The sequence below is a fragment of the Capra hircus genome, chromosome 21 (assembly GCF_001704415.2).
Source record: "Capra hircus breed San Clemente chromosome 21, ASM170441v1, whole genome shotgun sequence".
Classification (NCBI taxonomy): Eukaryota; Metazoa; Chordata; class Mammalia; order Artiodactyla; family Bovidae; genus Capra; species Capra hircus.
In genome coordinates this window covers 66,243,761-66,260,890 of record NC_030828.1, presented here as the reverse complement: position 1 = coordinate 66,260,890, position 17,130 = coordinate 66,243,761, and the positions used below count along the sequence as shown (strand labels likewise).

Sequence of the window (17,130 nt, the reverse complement as noted above, 5' to 3'; positions counted from 1 at the left end):
AGGCCCTCCCTATAGAGGCTTGATGACACCTATGGAAAACATGCACATTCATTAAAAACATGTCCAGGTTTACCCTCTGACTCAGAAGCATCTCTTCTGGAAATACTACAAACACACCTGCCTCCCTGCAAATTAATGCACATGCAAAGTTGTTCACTGCATCCTTACCTGTAACTTAAAATCATGAAGAGTCGAGAGTCATCTGGTTAAATAAATCAGGGTACACCCACAGTATGGAGTATAAAGCAATGACGAGAAAGAGCGAAGCTCTCGATTTACTAATACGGAAAGATCTCCAGTATGTATCGTTAAGCAAAAAACAAAGATGCAAAATACCATACACAGTAGGTTCCCTCAATTCCTTCAGACCTCTGCTTGAATGTCATCTTATTCTTATTATAACAGAAGGATAGGTCAGAAACGAATAAAATGATTATAGGGAGAGGAAGGGAATGGAGTAAGGGGTCAGAAAGAATTGGAAGCTAGAGTTCTCTGAACATAATCATATTTTATAGTTTTTATATTAGAGGCAGTAAATGCTTTACTAATAATAATTAAAATGTAAAAATAAATGTACTTCTGACAGCTTTATAAAGGTATAATTGACATACAAAGAACTGCACGTGTTATACATTTACAGTTTGATGAGCTTGGGTAGCCTTCTCCAGGGGATTTTCCCAACCCAGGGATCGAACCCAGGCCTCCTGCATGGCAGGCAGACTCTTTACCAGCGGAGCCACCAGGGAAGCCCAAGAATGTCCTCCCATGGATCCATCTTCCTGACCCAGGAACTGAACCAGGGATTCCTGCATGGACGCAGGCAGGAACCCATACCACCACGCCATAATCAAGGTAACGGACACACCTAACACATCTCAACACTTCCTTGCGTCACTTCATTTTTGTTTTTTTCGGTAAGAACACTTAATATGAGATCTACCCTCTTAACAAATTCTGACGCACACAATACTGTACTGCTAACTACAGTCACTGCACTGTGCAGCAGGCCTCAGAATTTACTCACCTAGCATAACTGAGGGAGAAGGCCATGGCACCCCACTCCAGTACTCTTGCCTGGAAAATCCCACGGACGGAGGAGCCTGGTGGGCTGCAGTCTATGGGGTCGCACAGGGTCGGACATGACTGAAGCGACTCAGCAGCAGCAGCAGCAGCAGAACTGGAACTCTGCGACTATGTGTGCGCTCAGTCGTGCCCAACTCTTTGCAACCCCATTTGAACTGCGCCCGCCAGGCTCCTCCGTCCATGGAATGTTCCAGGCAAGAACACTGGAATGGGTTGCCATTTCTTACTCCAGGGGACCCTCCTGATCCAGGGATCAAACCTGAGTCTCCTGCATCAGCAGGCAGATTCTTTGCCACTGCACCACCTGGGAAGCTCCAACTGAAACTTACACAAAATTAAAATTTAAAACAATCTCTGAGGTACTGAAAGTGGAGTATAGTAATAGTTGTACAACATAGTAAATTAACTAAAAAAAAAAACAAAAAATCCCAGTGAATTGGACACTTACAACAGAGGGCGGGAAGATACAATAATTTGACTGGATTAAGTGTGAAGAGATAGTGGAAGACTTGGAGAAAGCTGTGCCAACCACCACCTCTCCACCTTTAGCGAGCACACGAATCACCCGGTGGTTCAGTTGCTCAGTCGTGTCCGACTCTTGTGACCCCATGGACTGTAGCCCGTCAGACGCTGGTGTCCATGGAATTTTCCAGGCAAGAATACTGGAGTGGGTTGCCATTTCCTTCTCCAGGGGATTTTCCTGACCCAGGGATCGAACTTGCATCTCTTGCACTGAAGGTGAATTCTCTACCAACTGAGTCAGGAGGAAAGCCCTTGAGTCACCTAGGGACTCTTGTGAAAGGCAGAGTTTGACTCGGTTAAGTCTAGAGTGGGACACAATTCTGAAGCCCAACAAGCTCCCAGGTGACAACACTGATGGTGCTGGTCTGCGAACCACACTTTGAAGGGTCCAGACGACTAGAGGAGCCTTCCAGTAAGCCGGGCTTAGTCGCTCAGTCTCTATGTGACCCCATGGACTGTAGCCCATCAGGCTCCTCTGTCCACCGGGATTCTCCAGGCAAGAATACTGGAGTGGGTTGCCATGCCCTCCTTCCAAAGGATCTTCCCAACCCACGGACTGAACTCAGGTCTCCCACATTGCAGGCAGATTCTTTACCATCTGAGCCACCAGGGAAGCCCAAGAAGTAGCTGAGAAATTGGGCTGAGATCTTGTCAAGAAAATCAGAGACACCAAGGGAACGTTTCATGCAAAGATGGGCTCGATAAAGGGCAGAAACGGTATGGACCTAACAGAAGCAGAAGATATTAAGAAGAGGTGGCAAGAATACACAGAAGAACTATAAAACATGATCTTAATGACCCAGATAACCACGATGCTGTGATCACTCACCTAGAGCCAGATATCCTGGAGAGCGATGTTAAGTGGACCTTAGGAAGCATCACTGCGAACAAAGATAGTGGAGGTGATGGAATTCCAGCTGAGCTATTTCAAATCCTAAAAGATGATGCTGTGAAAGTGTTACACTCAATATGTCAGGAAATTTGGAAAACTCAGCAGTAGCCGTCGGACTAGAAAAGGTCAGTTTTCATTCCAATCCCAAAGAAGGCAATGCCAAAGAATGTTCAAACTACCATACAATTGCATTCATCTCACATGCTAGCAAAGTAATGTTCAAAATTCTCCAAGCTAGGCTTCAACAGTACCTGAACCGAGAATGTCTAGATATTCAAGCTGGATTTAGAAAAGGGAGAAGAACCAGAGATCAAATTGCCAACATCCATTGACTCATAGAAGAAGCAAGAGTTACAGAAAAACATCTACTTCTGGTTCATTGACTACGCTACAGCCTTTGACAGTATGGATCACAACAAACTCTAGAAAATTCTTAAAAGAGATAGGAATATCAGACACCTTATCTCTGCCACCTGAGAAACCTGCAGACAGGTCAAGAAGCAACAGTTAGAATAGGACATGGAACAAGACTGGTTCAAAACTGAGAAAGGAGTATGTCAAGGCTGCATATTGTCACCTTGCTTATTTAACTTCTATGCGGAGTACATCATGCGAAATGCTGGGGGGGATGAAGCACAAGCTGGAATCAAGATTGCCAGAAGAAATACCAATAACCTCAGATATGACGACACCACCCTTATTGCAGAGACTGAAAAGGAACTAAAGAGCCTCTTGATGAAGATGAAAGAGGAGACTGAAAAAGCTGGCTTAAAGCTCAACATTCAAAAAACTAAAATCATGGTATCCGATCCCACCACTTCATGGCAAATAGATGGGAAAACAATGGAAACAGTGACAGACTTTATTTTCTTGGGCTCCAAAACTACTGCAGCCATGAAATTAAAAGACGCTTGCTCCTTGGAAGAAAAGCTATGACAAACCTAGACAGTGTATTAAAAGCAGAGACACTACTTTGTCGACAAAGGTCAGTATAGTCCAAGCCATGGTTTACCAGTAGTCATGTACAGATGTGAGAGCTGGACCGTAGCGAACGCTGAGTGCTGAAGAACTGATGCTTTTTAACTGTGGTGTTGGAGAAGACTCTTGAGTCCCTTGGACTGCTAGGAGATCAAACCAGTCAATCCTAAAGGAAATCAAGCCTGAATATTCACCAGAAGGACTGATGCTGAAGCTGAAGCTTCAATTCTCTGGCCACCTGACATGAAGAGCTGAGTCACTGGAAAAGACCCTGATGCTGGGAAAGACTGAAGGCAGGAGGGGAAGGGGACAACAGATGATAAAGTGGTTGGATGCCACCACTGACTCAATGGACATGCGTCTGAGCAAACTCTGGGAGATACTGAAGGACAGGGAAGCCTGGCATGCTGCCATCCATGGGGTCACAAAGAGTTGGACAGGACTGAGCGACTGAACAACAACAAGCTGCCCCAAACAAAGAACCTGCAGGAGTGGGTGGGGCACAGAAAGGGTTCTCCCTTCCTTTTTCAGGATGGCGGGAATAACAACACAACTGCTGCAGAACTGGATTCACTCAGGGCTAGGACAGAGTGTGTGGGCAAAGGGGGTCAGAACTATCAGTCACAGCTTTTAAGAAAGGAGTGTGCTGGAGAGGGCAGCAGGGCAGCAGGAGTTAGAACCACTGAGAACTGAAGCAAAGTGGGGGAGTCCAACGAGGGCTGCATGACGCAATCTGATGGCTTGAGTCCTGGAAGAGGACAACACTCCAGGAACTGTAAGGACTAATCCATTCCTGCAGAAGCAGTATCAAAAGAATGAAAATACAGTAAAATTAAAAAAAAAACAACTTTCAAAAAATCATACTGAAAGTTCTAGAAGCTAGGATATATCCAACATTTAAACTGTCACTCACTAAGGAAGATAATCCTGTCCTCCCAAGACCTGCACAAGTTTCAAACCTCAGGAGCTGCTCAGCACTTTCAGGAGGAGCCATCAAATGCCACATCCTTAGGCACTGGGCTCCCAGGTCCCTCGTTCAGAATCCTCTCCGTCTTCTGCCCGCCCACCCATCAGAATTCAGTTCAAATGTAACCTGTTAAGACCTAAGTTCCCACTGCACTTGAGACAAGGAAATATCACAGTGTAACCATCTGCTCCAGGATCCAACAGAAACGCAGCCCACCTCGTGGGGCAGTGCTGCGCCTCTCCCTCCATCTAGGGCAGCGAGGGCCGAGAACCACGAGGACGAGGAAACGCAGCACACAGACCCGCCGACGCAGGCTCCTGGACTCAGCAGCTGAGCAAACACCACCCGCCAGAGGCGCCACACAGACCGCTTCACGGAGCGAGGTGTCACCCGAGAGAAGACACCAGCTACCTCCTCACATTTAATCACACACAATACTCTCAAGGCAAGCCAAGATTATCTGATCAGGATGCTTAAAACTTTCTGTACCATGGACTCCTCATAATAACGTTTTTAATACAGAAGAGTATAAAGGAGGGACTTCCCTGGTGGTCCAGGGGTTAAGAATCTGCCTGTGACACAGGCGACATGGATTCGACCCTTGATCTGGGAACTAAGATCCCAGACGCCCCATGGCAACTAAGCCCGTGAGCCACAACTCCCAAGCCCACGAGCTCTAAACCCCACGCTCCACAAGAGAAGCCACTGCAACGAGGAGCCCACACGCCACCACCAGGGCGAAGTCCACGCGCGGCAGCAAAGAGCCTGCGCAGCGCAAGGAAGACTCAAAAACAGGCAGATCGGTTATATTAACACAGTAACACTATGGTAAACAAATTTAGGATTTTTAAGGTTTATTTCACACTGAATAACGGGTTCTAGTAGCAGGTCCACTAACTGCTGTGATTGCCAAGAAGTGATGAGTATAAATGATACTTGATATGTCTGTAACAACCATAATGCGATATGCAAACACCTGTGATGTTCACTGGCGATAAAGTCACAGGTCTGTCACTGTGTGATCTGTTGCCCGTGTCCATAACTGAAGAACACAGTAAAACTCAGTTACAAGTTCAGTTAGAAGTAAAGATGTAAAACATTTCTTCCCATCTAGGTTGACACACCTGCTAAATTCTAAGCAGATTAAGAAGCCCCAGGGAGTTCCCCGGCAGCCCAGTCGTTAGGACTCTGTGTCCTCAGTGCCAAGGGCCTGGGGTTCAATCCCTGGCCAGGGAACTAAGACCCTGCAGGCCTCACACTGTAGCTGTGAAAAAGAAAAGCGCCAGTAAGTGAACACTGTCTAAAACAGCAGACACCATACATCTCACCACTATCCGTTCAGCAATCTCATCACCTGGTTACGGCCATGCTGGGCCAGGGACCATGTCTTATTTGTCTTTGGGCTTACAGGTCCGATACATGTTAGATGAATGAACAAGCCATGTATCCATGTATCATCCTACTGGACTGTGAGCTCCCTGACCACAGAGGTTCAGTCTCAACAACAATGGAGAGCAGGCACTGGAATCTTGAAAGAGTGTGAATATCTTGTCTCCTTGGTTGGATGATAATCCTCCTGGGTTCAGGGATCAACTCACACATCTTTGAGTTCCGAGAGCCAAGTATACTGCTTCTCACATAAAACTACTCAAAAAAAAAATTTTTTTGACAGCACCATGCAGCATCTGGAATCTTTGTTTCCCAACCAGCGATCAAACCCACATCCTCTGCAGTGCAAACTCAGAGTCTTAACCACTGGACCCACCAAGAAAGCCCCCAAAACCACTCAAACATTTATTAAATGAAACATTAAGACAAGACAGAGCCTCTGAAACAAAAATTAAAGTAGAGAATGAGCACCTGGACCAGTTTTGTTGTAGCAGGAACACACATACACATACACACACACCCCACTCTACCCCACCCCACCCCCTGCAATGGTGAGCCTGGCTATGAACCAACTGACGGAAAAACAGCTTAATGTCACAGGGATAAACTACAATGTGGCTACTTGAAAATATGTGAAAAATATTCCCATTCTTAATTTAAAAATATAAGAACCTTAAAAATTCCTTCCTCATGAAAGGTTCTTGCTTCTTTCTCATAAAAACCTACAGTTTCAAGTACATTCTCCTACTGCTACAAAACAAGATTAAATGTGGCACAAGACTTCTCTGGTGGCCCAGTGGACAAGAACCCACCCGCCAACGCCAAGGACACTGGTTGGCTCCCTGATCCCGGAAGATTCCACATGCTGCGGAGCAACTACACCAGTGCACCACAGCTGAGCCTGAGCTCTGCAAGAAGACAAGCCGCTGCAACCAGAAGCCTGAGCACTGCACAGAAGAACAGCCCCTGCTCACGGCAGGAAGAGAGAGCAGCAGAGGCCCAGCACAGGCAAAGAATTAATATGGGAAGCAAAGAGACTGACTACATTGCAAAGCAACTATACTACATAAAAGACAAAGCAGAACAACATGATTTTTTTAATGTAGCACAGGCTGATTTAACTTGTTTTTAGTATTAATACAATCTACCCTACTGTTTAAAATTCCATACCACAAAATAGAACCGACATTAGTCAGTTTACAAACTACCAATTGTCAGAGAAGCAGTGAAGTTGGTAAAAATGCTGAAAGGTAAGACTGGGGGGCAGGATAAACTGGGAGATTGCGATTGACATATACACACTACCAAATATAACACAGCTAATTAGAGACCTCTTATATAGCACAGGGAACTCTACTCAATACTCTGTGGTGGCCTATCTGGGAAAAGAATCTAAAAAACAGTGGATACATGCGTAACACATCCATTTTGCTGAATACCTGAAACAAAGTACTGTAAGTCAACTATGGTGATGGTGAAGTCGCTCAGTCGTGTCCGACTCTTTGCGACCCCATGGACTGTAGCCTACCAGGCTCCTCAGTCCATGGGATTTTCCAGGCAAGAACACTGGAGTGGATTGCCATTTCCTTCTCCAGGGGATCTTCCTGACCCAGGGATCAAACCTGGGTCTTTGGCATTGTAGGCAGACACTTTACCGTCTGAGCATAATCAGTGAGTGGAAAGGGATAGAAAAAGTAAGAGTAACTGCCAGCTAAGGGTCAATCAGAAATGAAGACATAGCATTTCTGAAATTAGAAATATAAGGCTAAAAACTTTTTTTATTTTTTGGAATTTACAAAAATGTGATCTGTACACAACATTTCAGGACAAATCATCTATTTGAAATTCAACTCAGAATTCTTCCACTAGGCTAAGAAACACTCCTCCACTTCACCCTCGCCCCAAATTCCACTGGATTCGTGTACTGCTCACGCCGTGTGCCGAGCAATCATCAAGACAAAAATACCAGCTCCGTACAGATAGCAAGTTTCTTAATTTACCTTCACGTCACCCACAACAGATAGTAATAACTTGTATATAGCAATTCAGCAAAAAACGCTTGATGAATGAGGATTATTTTTTTCAAAACAAGACATATCTTGAACTCTATTATGAAAAACAGATGGTAAATGTTCAGAGGATAATCTGTCATTGATACTCTCAATTTTAAATGCACTGAAAATTAAAATTGAGAATGTCTGCCAAATAAAGTTATTTCTATTTTTGATGCCTACTCCTAAATAACAAATAGGACCACATCTCATATTTCTGCACAAACTAACCTAGCTGAGATATAAATTAAAATGGTCTCTCAGACAATACCAGACTATGAAAATCTTTACATTTACTTTGGTTCTTTAGACCTATAGCCAAGCCAGTCAGCGACAAAATCCACTACGTTTTGATTCTTGCTCAAGTTTTTACCAGAGTACAATAAACACTTAAAGTTATTAGATGATTAACTCAATGATAATACACATAGGTGATATAAGTTTCTTGAGGGCATAGACTTTGTCTACACCCAGCACTGACTCAATGGACATGTGTTTGAACAAACTCTTGGAGAGAGTGGAGGACAGGGGAGCCTGGCGTGCTGCAGTCCATGGGGTCTCAAAGAGCTGACGTGACCTAGCAACCGAACGACAACAGAAACAGACCTAGCACCACATATCTGGGAGGTGCGCCCACAAATACCTGCTGAAAGGATGACACTCACCCTAGCTCCCGGCTCTCACTGACATGCTCTGGGAGCGTCACCCCATGGCTCACATCCACCCATGAGCCTCTCCAAGTACCAGCACCATCCTCCTCTTCAAGGCCAAGGGAACCAAGGTATCACGTGCAAGTTTCTCAAGCCTGCTTTAGGCGATAAACTAACACGCTTCCCCCTCAGTATAGATGATTCTACAATCAAATAAATTAATCTTTATATGAATACTTCAGAAGTCATTAAGTGGCCTTAATGGGGAAAAAAAAAGATTTCCATCCAATTCCATACGTGCCCTACTAAACGAAGTATAACATTTCTCAAAGTGAATTTGATATAAAAAAATTCTGAATTTCTAAGCCTCTTCTAAATAATAAATGGGGAGCAGAATGGTGTGAAAATACAAATGGGGAGAAAGGTGTGAACATAACCTTCTTTAGAGCAATCTAGTATCTAAAACCCAGGAATTGAACCTGTCTCCCCCACATTGCAGGCAGCCACTTTACCGTCTGAGCCATCAGGGAAGCCACAGTATCTAACCCTAGTCTGTGGATAAAAAGCTGTGACAGGCATGTAGTCCACCCTCCCACACTAAAGCCCTGGTCACCAGCAGGCGGTCCTGCAGTCTTTGACAAAGAGACTTTGCTATTTCCTATACGGAACACTCACTGTCTCTCAAGTCAACCCATAACTCTCCTGGATAACTCCATCTCAAAAAACATTTTGGCTATTATTATTAACTGACCTTCTGACCCCAGCTTCATCTCAGCATGGTGAGTACCCAAGCTTTTTCCAGCAATAAAGACCTAGGATCACTGTATGTTCAACCTGCTTTCACTACACATCCCACTCCTCCCAATTCTCATTCAAAAAGTAGGCAATGAATCCAAGTCAGGAAGACATTTCCCTAATACACAGACAAATTTTCATTCAAAACTCATTGAGCACAGAATCATACAATCTTAAGAACTGAAAAGGCCTTGTATGTGTGTTAGTCGCTTAGTCCGACTCTTTGTGACCCCATGGACTGCAGCCCGCCAGGCTCCTCTGTCCACAGACTCCTCCAGGCAAGAATACTGGAGTGGGTTGCCATTTCCTTCTCCAGGGGATCTTCCCGAACCAAGGATCGAACCCTGGCCTCCTGAACTGCAGGCAGATTCTTTACTGAAAAGGCCTTGGACACCATCTAATTCTACTTTTCATCTCTTGTAGGAATTGTTTCAATCTCTGTACAGTACATCTATGGCTCAGAATCTTAAGATGGTGGGCAAAATGTAAAGGCTCTTTGCTTTGAATATTAAGTAGTTCTGTGTGTAGCTTTAAAAACTTATTTGATTCCATTTAAAAAGGAGGAGGACTTCCTTGGTGGCCCAGTGGTTAAGAATCTGCCTGCCAATGCAAGGCAGAGATGTGGGTTCATCCCTGGTCTGGGAAGATTCCCCCCACGCTGTAAGCCTCCAAGCCGCAAGTACTAAAGCCCGCGCTCTGCGAAAAGAGGAGGAGAAGAAGCCAGAGGACCACAGCTAGAAAGCAGCCTTGCTTAAAGCAATTAGAGAAAGTCCGTGCACAGCAACAGAGGCCCAGAGCAACCATAAACAAACCAATATTTTACAGAGGGGGTTGGGAAGGCATAAATTAGGATAAACAAGGTCCTCCACAGAGAACTAGATTCAATAGCCTATAATAAGCCATAATGGAAAAGGATATGAAAAAGTATATAGACATAAATGTGTAACTGAATCACCTTGCTGTATACCAGAAACTAATGCTGCTAAGTCACTTCAGTCATGTCCGACCCTGTGCGACCCCACAGACGGCAGCCCACCAGGCTCCCCTGTCCCTGGGATTCTCCAGGCAAGAACACTGGAGTGGGTTGCCATTTCCTCCTCTAATGAATGAAAGGGAAAAGTGAAAGTGAAGTCGCTCAGTCGTGTCCGACTCTTAGTGATTCCATGGACTGCAGCCCACCAGGCTCCTCTGTCCATGGGATTTTCCAGGCAAGAGTACTAGAGTAGGGTGCCGTTACCTTCTCCGACCAGAAACTAATACAACACTGCAAATCAATTATGCTTCAATAAAATATTTTTTAAAAATTTGAAAAGTTGTCTGACAGCACATAGGTCTGGTAGATAACATGGTTTGACAGAAGCAGATCAAAAGTAACCTACACCATTTGGCCGCTTTCCACCACTTTACTCTTGCTACATAATTTCCCAGTTAGAGATAAATTTGTTACCAACTAACAATAATTTACATTTACATCTTTTGAGGGGACTTCCTTGGTGGCCCAGTGGCTAAGACTGGTAGCTCTCAATGTAGGGGGCCGAGATGTAATCCCTCATTAGGGAACTAGATCCCACGTGCTGCAACTGAGAGCTCACAGGTTGCGACACGCCACGGTGAAGATGGAAGACCCAGTCTGTTGCAACTAAAACCGGTGCAGCCAAATAAACAATAAATAAAAAGAAATATGAAAAAGTACTTTCAGGTTTTAATAAAATAAAATGTCTTTTGGGAATCCCTGGGCAGTCCAGTGGTTAGGACTCGGCTCTTTCACTGCCGGAAACCTGAGTTCAATCCCTGATCAGGGAACTAAGAATCTGTAAGCTGTGTAGTCCAGCAAAAAAAAAAAAAAAAGTTTTTTGTTTTTTTTTTAATTAAAAAAAATAAAAATGTCTTTTAAAAGATATGAGCTACTACAGATACCTGGTAATTTGGGGCCTGAAACTGAATACATCTTCCAGCACCTAAAGATCTTTCTTTAAACTAATGTATGTGGCTGCATCAGGTCTTAGCTGCCACACGCAGGATCCTCTGTTGCTGTGCACAGGCTTCTCTCTAGTTGTGGCACGAAGGCTAAGTTGCTCCAGTTCACGTGGGATCTTAGTTCCTGGACCAGGGATTGAACCCAGGGCCCCTGCATTGCCAGGCATATTCTTAACCACTTGACTGCTAGGGAAGTCACTGAAGATCTTTTTAAAGTAGGACATAGATGGACATGGACACTTTTCCCAGTCATTCACTCAACAAATTTAACTGTAGGGGTCTACTTCATGTAGGAAGACAGAGAAAACAGAAAGACATCCTATTCTAAGAGAGCTTTGTTTCTAGAAGAGAGAATTACAAATTGAGAAAAGTTCTAGAAAGACAAAGTATAGGATGCTATAAAAACATATGATGGGGAAAACTGATCTAGACTGGGAATTCAAAGAAGGATATGCTGAGAAGTGACGCTTAAGCAGGGATCTGAGTGGTGGCATTCTCATTTATGCTAAAACAGATCTCCATAAAATCAAAGAGTTGGTACAACAAGCCCAGTACCTTGGCATCTGTATCCTAAAACCTCTTTTTAAAAAAAAGAAACCAAAGAATGCCATAAAGAAAGCTAGTAGCTGAAAATTCTTGGGGAGAATGGTAGGGTCTCACTTGTCTTTGGGTATCCCACGTTACCGTGCCGAGTAGAATTATTATCATAGTAGTCACTTAAATCTTTGCTGAAACAATGAGTTTACCCTCAATATTAAATCAGTGTCCATATTATTTTTAGTTCAGCAAAATAAATTTATAAAACTAGATGTTTTCACACAAGAAACCCTACTCGGAACTTTGGTTCCAAAAAGAAATGATGTTCATCTACCTAACAGGATTGCAAGATTCAATAAGCTTACACAGGGCAAAATGCTGGGGTAAATTCTGAAAAGCCTGAAGTATACGGTTATCTGTGCAACCAAAAAGCTAGATTGGTCTCTTCTCACTGAGACAGCTGCTTAGATTCAGTTGTGCTTCTTTGTCATGAATTCTTTACCTCGAGAAAAAAACTGATTCACAGTTTGCACATCCTCTCTAGCCTTGGCTTTCTCCAAAGGGGTGAGACTCCATAAACTGAAGGTCCCTTTCAGCTCTAGCAACTGACCTGTGTTTTCAAGGGGCCAAGATCACACTCCTCAGCTAGGTCTTTCACTATCTCCTCATCTACTCTCTCTCTCCAGGACTCCACCCCTACTTTCAGGAATGACAGTACAGAGTTCACAATTTAAGGTTTTTAAAAGACCCAGTTTTGCAGCAGTGTGCATGGACCTAGGGAATATTACACTTGTTGACGTAAGTCAGAAAGAGACAAATATTGTAAGACATCACATATTATATGTGGAATCTAAAAAATAATACAAACAAACATCTATGTAAAACATAAACAGACTCACAGATAAAACAAACTAGCAGTTACCAAAGGGAAGAGGGAAGGTGGAAGGGGCGAGTTACGGGTACAGGATGAGAGATACAAACGATGCATAAAATAAACAGGAAACAAGAATATACTGTATGGCACAGGGAATTACAGCCATTATCTTATACTTTTAATGGAGCATCATCTGTAAAAATACTGAATCACTATGCCTTACACCTGAAACTAATATTATACTATAAACCAACTATACTTTAATAACATAAAAGATCCAGTCAGATTTAAGTTGAATGTATTCATCCAATTTAAATCTTCTAAATTATGTAAATGATGATTAATTGTTGTAAAACTTTATATGCCCCAAAGGAAAAATTTTTTAAGTCAAAACAACAAAATGTCAAAAACAGATAACTCCTAACCCCAAAAAGTAAAATTTGAAGTTTTTAAATTAAGGTTTAATCCACCTTTAATTAAGGTTTTTAATTAAGGAAAAATATCTGCTATATTTTAAAATCAGAAACAGTCATAAAAACAATCACTTATACTCAGAAATAAAAATAAATGCAAACTCATTCATGGACATGCTTTTCAAAAAAAATTACAGTGGCTAGAAAAGAGCTTAAATGTCCAACATATAATGCAAATGTATCTACAAGATATCACCACATGAAAATGAAATTTTACAGAAAAGTTAATACGCTCAAGTAAATTACACAGCTGAAGGCAAATTTACATGTTTAAGATTTGTCTTGTTTAAAATAATTTTTTGTGTAGTTTTGAAAAGATCTCCTAATTCATCCTTCATTGAGTAGGACTAAAAGTAGGCACCATTATGATACTTCCAGCCAAGAGACCTATTTTTATGATGCAACCAGAGCTACCAGGTACAGATACAGCTTGCCACTAGAATGCTTCAGAAACAGTATACTTTAAAAGAAAAAAAAATTTTTTAAGGTAATGTCTACACTAGTAACTTAATATATTTAGCTTTTAGGCACTTAAAAAATTTTTTGTAAATCAATTTAATAACTTAAAATTCTAAACTTATTTTCAGAGAAAAAGCTGATCCTTTCAGTCACTGCATCAATGTTAAGATAAACGCTCCTGTTTGACAGATGCTCTTAACACTTATTCGAACTGTATTTTACATCTACTGAATGCTTCGCGCCTTTAAAGTTCATTATAGTCATAATACTAAAAATCACAACAGCTGTACTGAAATACTCTCTTTTAAAGAGCTGCAGATGGAAGTTGAGTAACTCGTCAAAGGTCACCCAACAAGTCAGTGACAAAGTTGAGGGCAGGACTAAAAACTTCAACTCCTAGACTACTAACTACTTCAGACTTCTCCAATTCTACAAGAGAGCAAAGTCAAGCGCTTTACCTCCGGTAATTTATAACAGGATACCTCAAACACAGAAGCACACTTAGGGCAGACACCAACAGGCAGGCTCACCTGGAACAAAGGAGACAACCTGCTCCACCGAGGTACCACTGCCACATTCCTAGACCGTGCAGCCGAGCAAAAACCCACCGCTTCTGGATACAGCATATCCGGGGAAACGTTCACCCTTCAATGCATACAATTTATTTTCACACTAACCGACCATTTATAAATTAATCTGTTAACACCTTTTCCCACGCCCAGGTGCTGGCGGGGACGGCAGGGGCATTAATTTCCTCATTTTTCCAGGAGTCAACTCCCAGACGGCGTATCTCAAAAGTAAGCAGTTCTCAATGAGAACACAGTTATGTAGCCAATGAAAGAAAAGTTCTAATAAGTTGCTTCTTTCAAAGAGATACTTTAAGAGGATGATTACATGCTTGCGAGAATTACTGTTAAAATCGCCCGCCCAGAATACTGGTTCTTGTGAAGCAGCTTTTAAGGCATACCCTCCCTTGCTGGGCACATACAGTCTGACTTGTTGGACGAGGATGGATCTGGGCACGCTCATACAGCATCCCTAGGAACCAGCTCAGTTCACTGAAAACATCTCCTCCACTCCCAAGTGTGGTCCTCAGCCCTTTCCATACTGTAAGGGACAAGATGAGCCCTACCTTAACAATCTCTCAGGAGGAAGGTTCCCTCCGCGGAGACAAGTGACAGCCGGCCTCCCTCGGATGATTTTTCTTTTTTTTGGAAACGGCCAAGTGTTAACAGCCGAAGAGGCTCCTAGTGAGTGGCGGTGCGGCAGCAGGTGAGGCGGCCCTTGGTGCCGAGCCGGTCCATTTCTGACCGAGTCCTCCGCCTCCCGGCCGGGTTCCGCCTTACAGATCTGCGTCCAGCCGCCCCTGGTCTCTCACTCAGAGCCGGACTCGCAACCCTCCCCGGGAGGCGAGGCGGCCCGAGCCGCGACCAGACGGCCACCCCACCTCTTCCGGGGACTCGCAGGCCCGGCTCCCCGGCCGTGTCAAAACCTGACAAACCCTGCCGGAGGGGCGGCAGCCGGCCCCACACGTTCCCGGGGGCCTCCCGGGCCGAGCCCCGCACCCCGCGGCCCCTCGCCACCGCCCCCGCCGCCGCCGCCCTCCTCCTCCCGAATCCCCCCTTCCTCAGGAGCACTCCGGTGGAGTTACCGGCCCACTCCAAAGTGAGAGCGGCGGCCACCCCGGCGGCCAGCCCGGCCCCCCGCTGTCACCGCCCTGCCCCCGGCCTCTGCCCACGCCGGGGCCAAGTCCCGCTGGCGCCCCGGTCGGTACCTTGCGGACCCCCTTGTAGATATAGAAGTAGAGCTCCCGGCCCACATTGAAGCAGAGGCGGTCGCCGTTGCCAGACTGGTCGTTGAGGTTTACGAAGGAGACGCGGACAGGGTTAGAGCCCTGCGAGTTGAAGGGCACCCGGTTGGGCCGGCTGTACTCCGAGTGCGGCAGCAGCTTGTACAGACCTTCCCGGGTGGTGAATTGGGTCTTAATCTCGTTCATCTCCTTCCCTCCTCCCTCCGTCGCCATCTTGGAAAGCAGCGTTCATCCTGCCCTAAGTGCCCGGATCACGCCCACTGCGCAGGCGCCGTCCCGGGGCTCTCGCTCTTCCTTCCCACCCCCCCACGCCCCCGCCCCTTCCTTCTGGCCCCTCCCACCCGCGAGCCGGCCCCGCGGAGGCCGGCGAGGAGAAGGGGCGGGCTTGTTTACGGCCCGACTGCGCAGGCGTGCTCACCTGGCGCGCTCCACGCGACGGGGCGTCCGCAGGCTCCTCCCCCCGCCTCCGCGCGACCTCAGAGCCGCGCAGGTGTTCTGGTCCCGGGTGTGCGGGGGTCGACGAGCGGGTGGAGGGGCGGACGGGCTGACTGGACTGAGCCGGCTAGCGGAAGCCGCGCCCGGGCTGCGGTCGGCGGCGCTGAGGGAAACTCGGGACGGCCTCCTCAGTTGCCTCGGGCCCTGCCCCGAGAGGTCCCGAGACCTTTAGGGGCTGAGGAGGGAGCCTCTTCGGCAGCCCGCAAGTCGGGGTCGGCGCGTGGGGCGCCGCGAACAAGCGCGGAAGCCTCAGTGTTCTGACCCAGGGGAGGGCGCGGGGGAGCCCCGAGGCTGGCAGGGGGCGGGCCCCCTGTCCTGAGCCTCCGCTAGGCTGCCCCGCGCGACCGTCTGGATGCGCGAGTCGCGAAGCCCCTCTGCGCTTCCCAGAGTCCGTTTCCGACAAGGTACTGAAGGACCTCAGCTTGCCGCTTCATCTTTTTTTTTTTTCCCCCTTTTTTAAAACGGATTGGCGGGGAGCGGACGTACAGATACGTAGCATCTGTGTTTGCTAGTCAAATATCTGCATACCTATCTGTGGTGAGCATTGGCTAATTTCAGGAAAGCAGGTTGTGTTGGTGCTTGTTTCTTAAGTGTATCTCCAACAGGTGTTTAGAGAAAAGGGGAGGGGTCGGGTCGGGTCGGGGAAATGACTTGTGGAACCAGATACTGAATCGAAGCAAGATTCCCTTCTCTTGCGCCACAGTTAAGAGCTCTCCAGAAAATGGGAGACTGTTGATTTTTTTATCAGGCTCAAGTGGAATCTGCAGAATGGTTTACTCCAGGATGTGCTGTAATAGGTCTCAATTGTAAAGCAGGCACGCGGATTAAACCGTCACCCTTTTATCCTTGGGTTTCTTGGCATATTGCATTAGAGTAAGAGAGTTTCTCAAGTGATAAACATTCTAATAGACTTTGCGGAGTTGGAGTGCGAGGCCAACATTTGTTACACCAGCAATGTTCTGTTCCCTCAGTACAAATCATAGATGGAGGGTCACAAAAGAAGTAGAGGGAGGTAAGTTGTAAAGAGGAGTTTAAATCATAAACATTTTATGTATCACAAAGCAAGCAGATGCCAGTGCAGACGGTGTCACTGATGTAATAATGCGTTTGACGCTGACATCCCGTATCCGATGTACATGTTGGCAGAAAAGCTCTAGAATAAAACCCTACTTAAAGAA

General features: G+C 45.4%; 1 protein-coding gene across 7 annotated transcripts in view; it reads right to left on the bottom strand.

Annotated features, from left to right (window-relative positions):
* WDR20 (WD repeat domain 20) overlaps nt 1-15,738 on the bottom strand; it is a 66,591-nt gene extending 50,853 nt beyond the window's left edge. For 5 of the 7 annotated variants that reach the window (XM_018066266.1, XM_018066260.1, XM_018066261.1 and 2 more), the window contains exon 1: nt 15,422-15,738. In XM_018066266.1, coding sequence (XP_017921755.1) covers nt 15,422-15,670 — 249 coding nt within the window. In that variant the 5' untranslated portion in view covers nt 15,671-15,738. The remainder of the gene's footprint in view (nt 1-15,421) is intronic. The other 2 variants (XM_018066264.1, XM_018066265.1) reach the window with 1 other exon arrangement.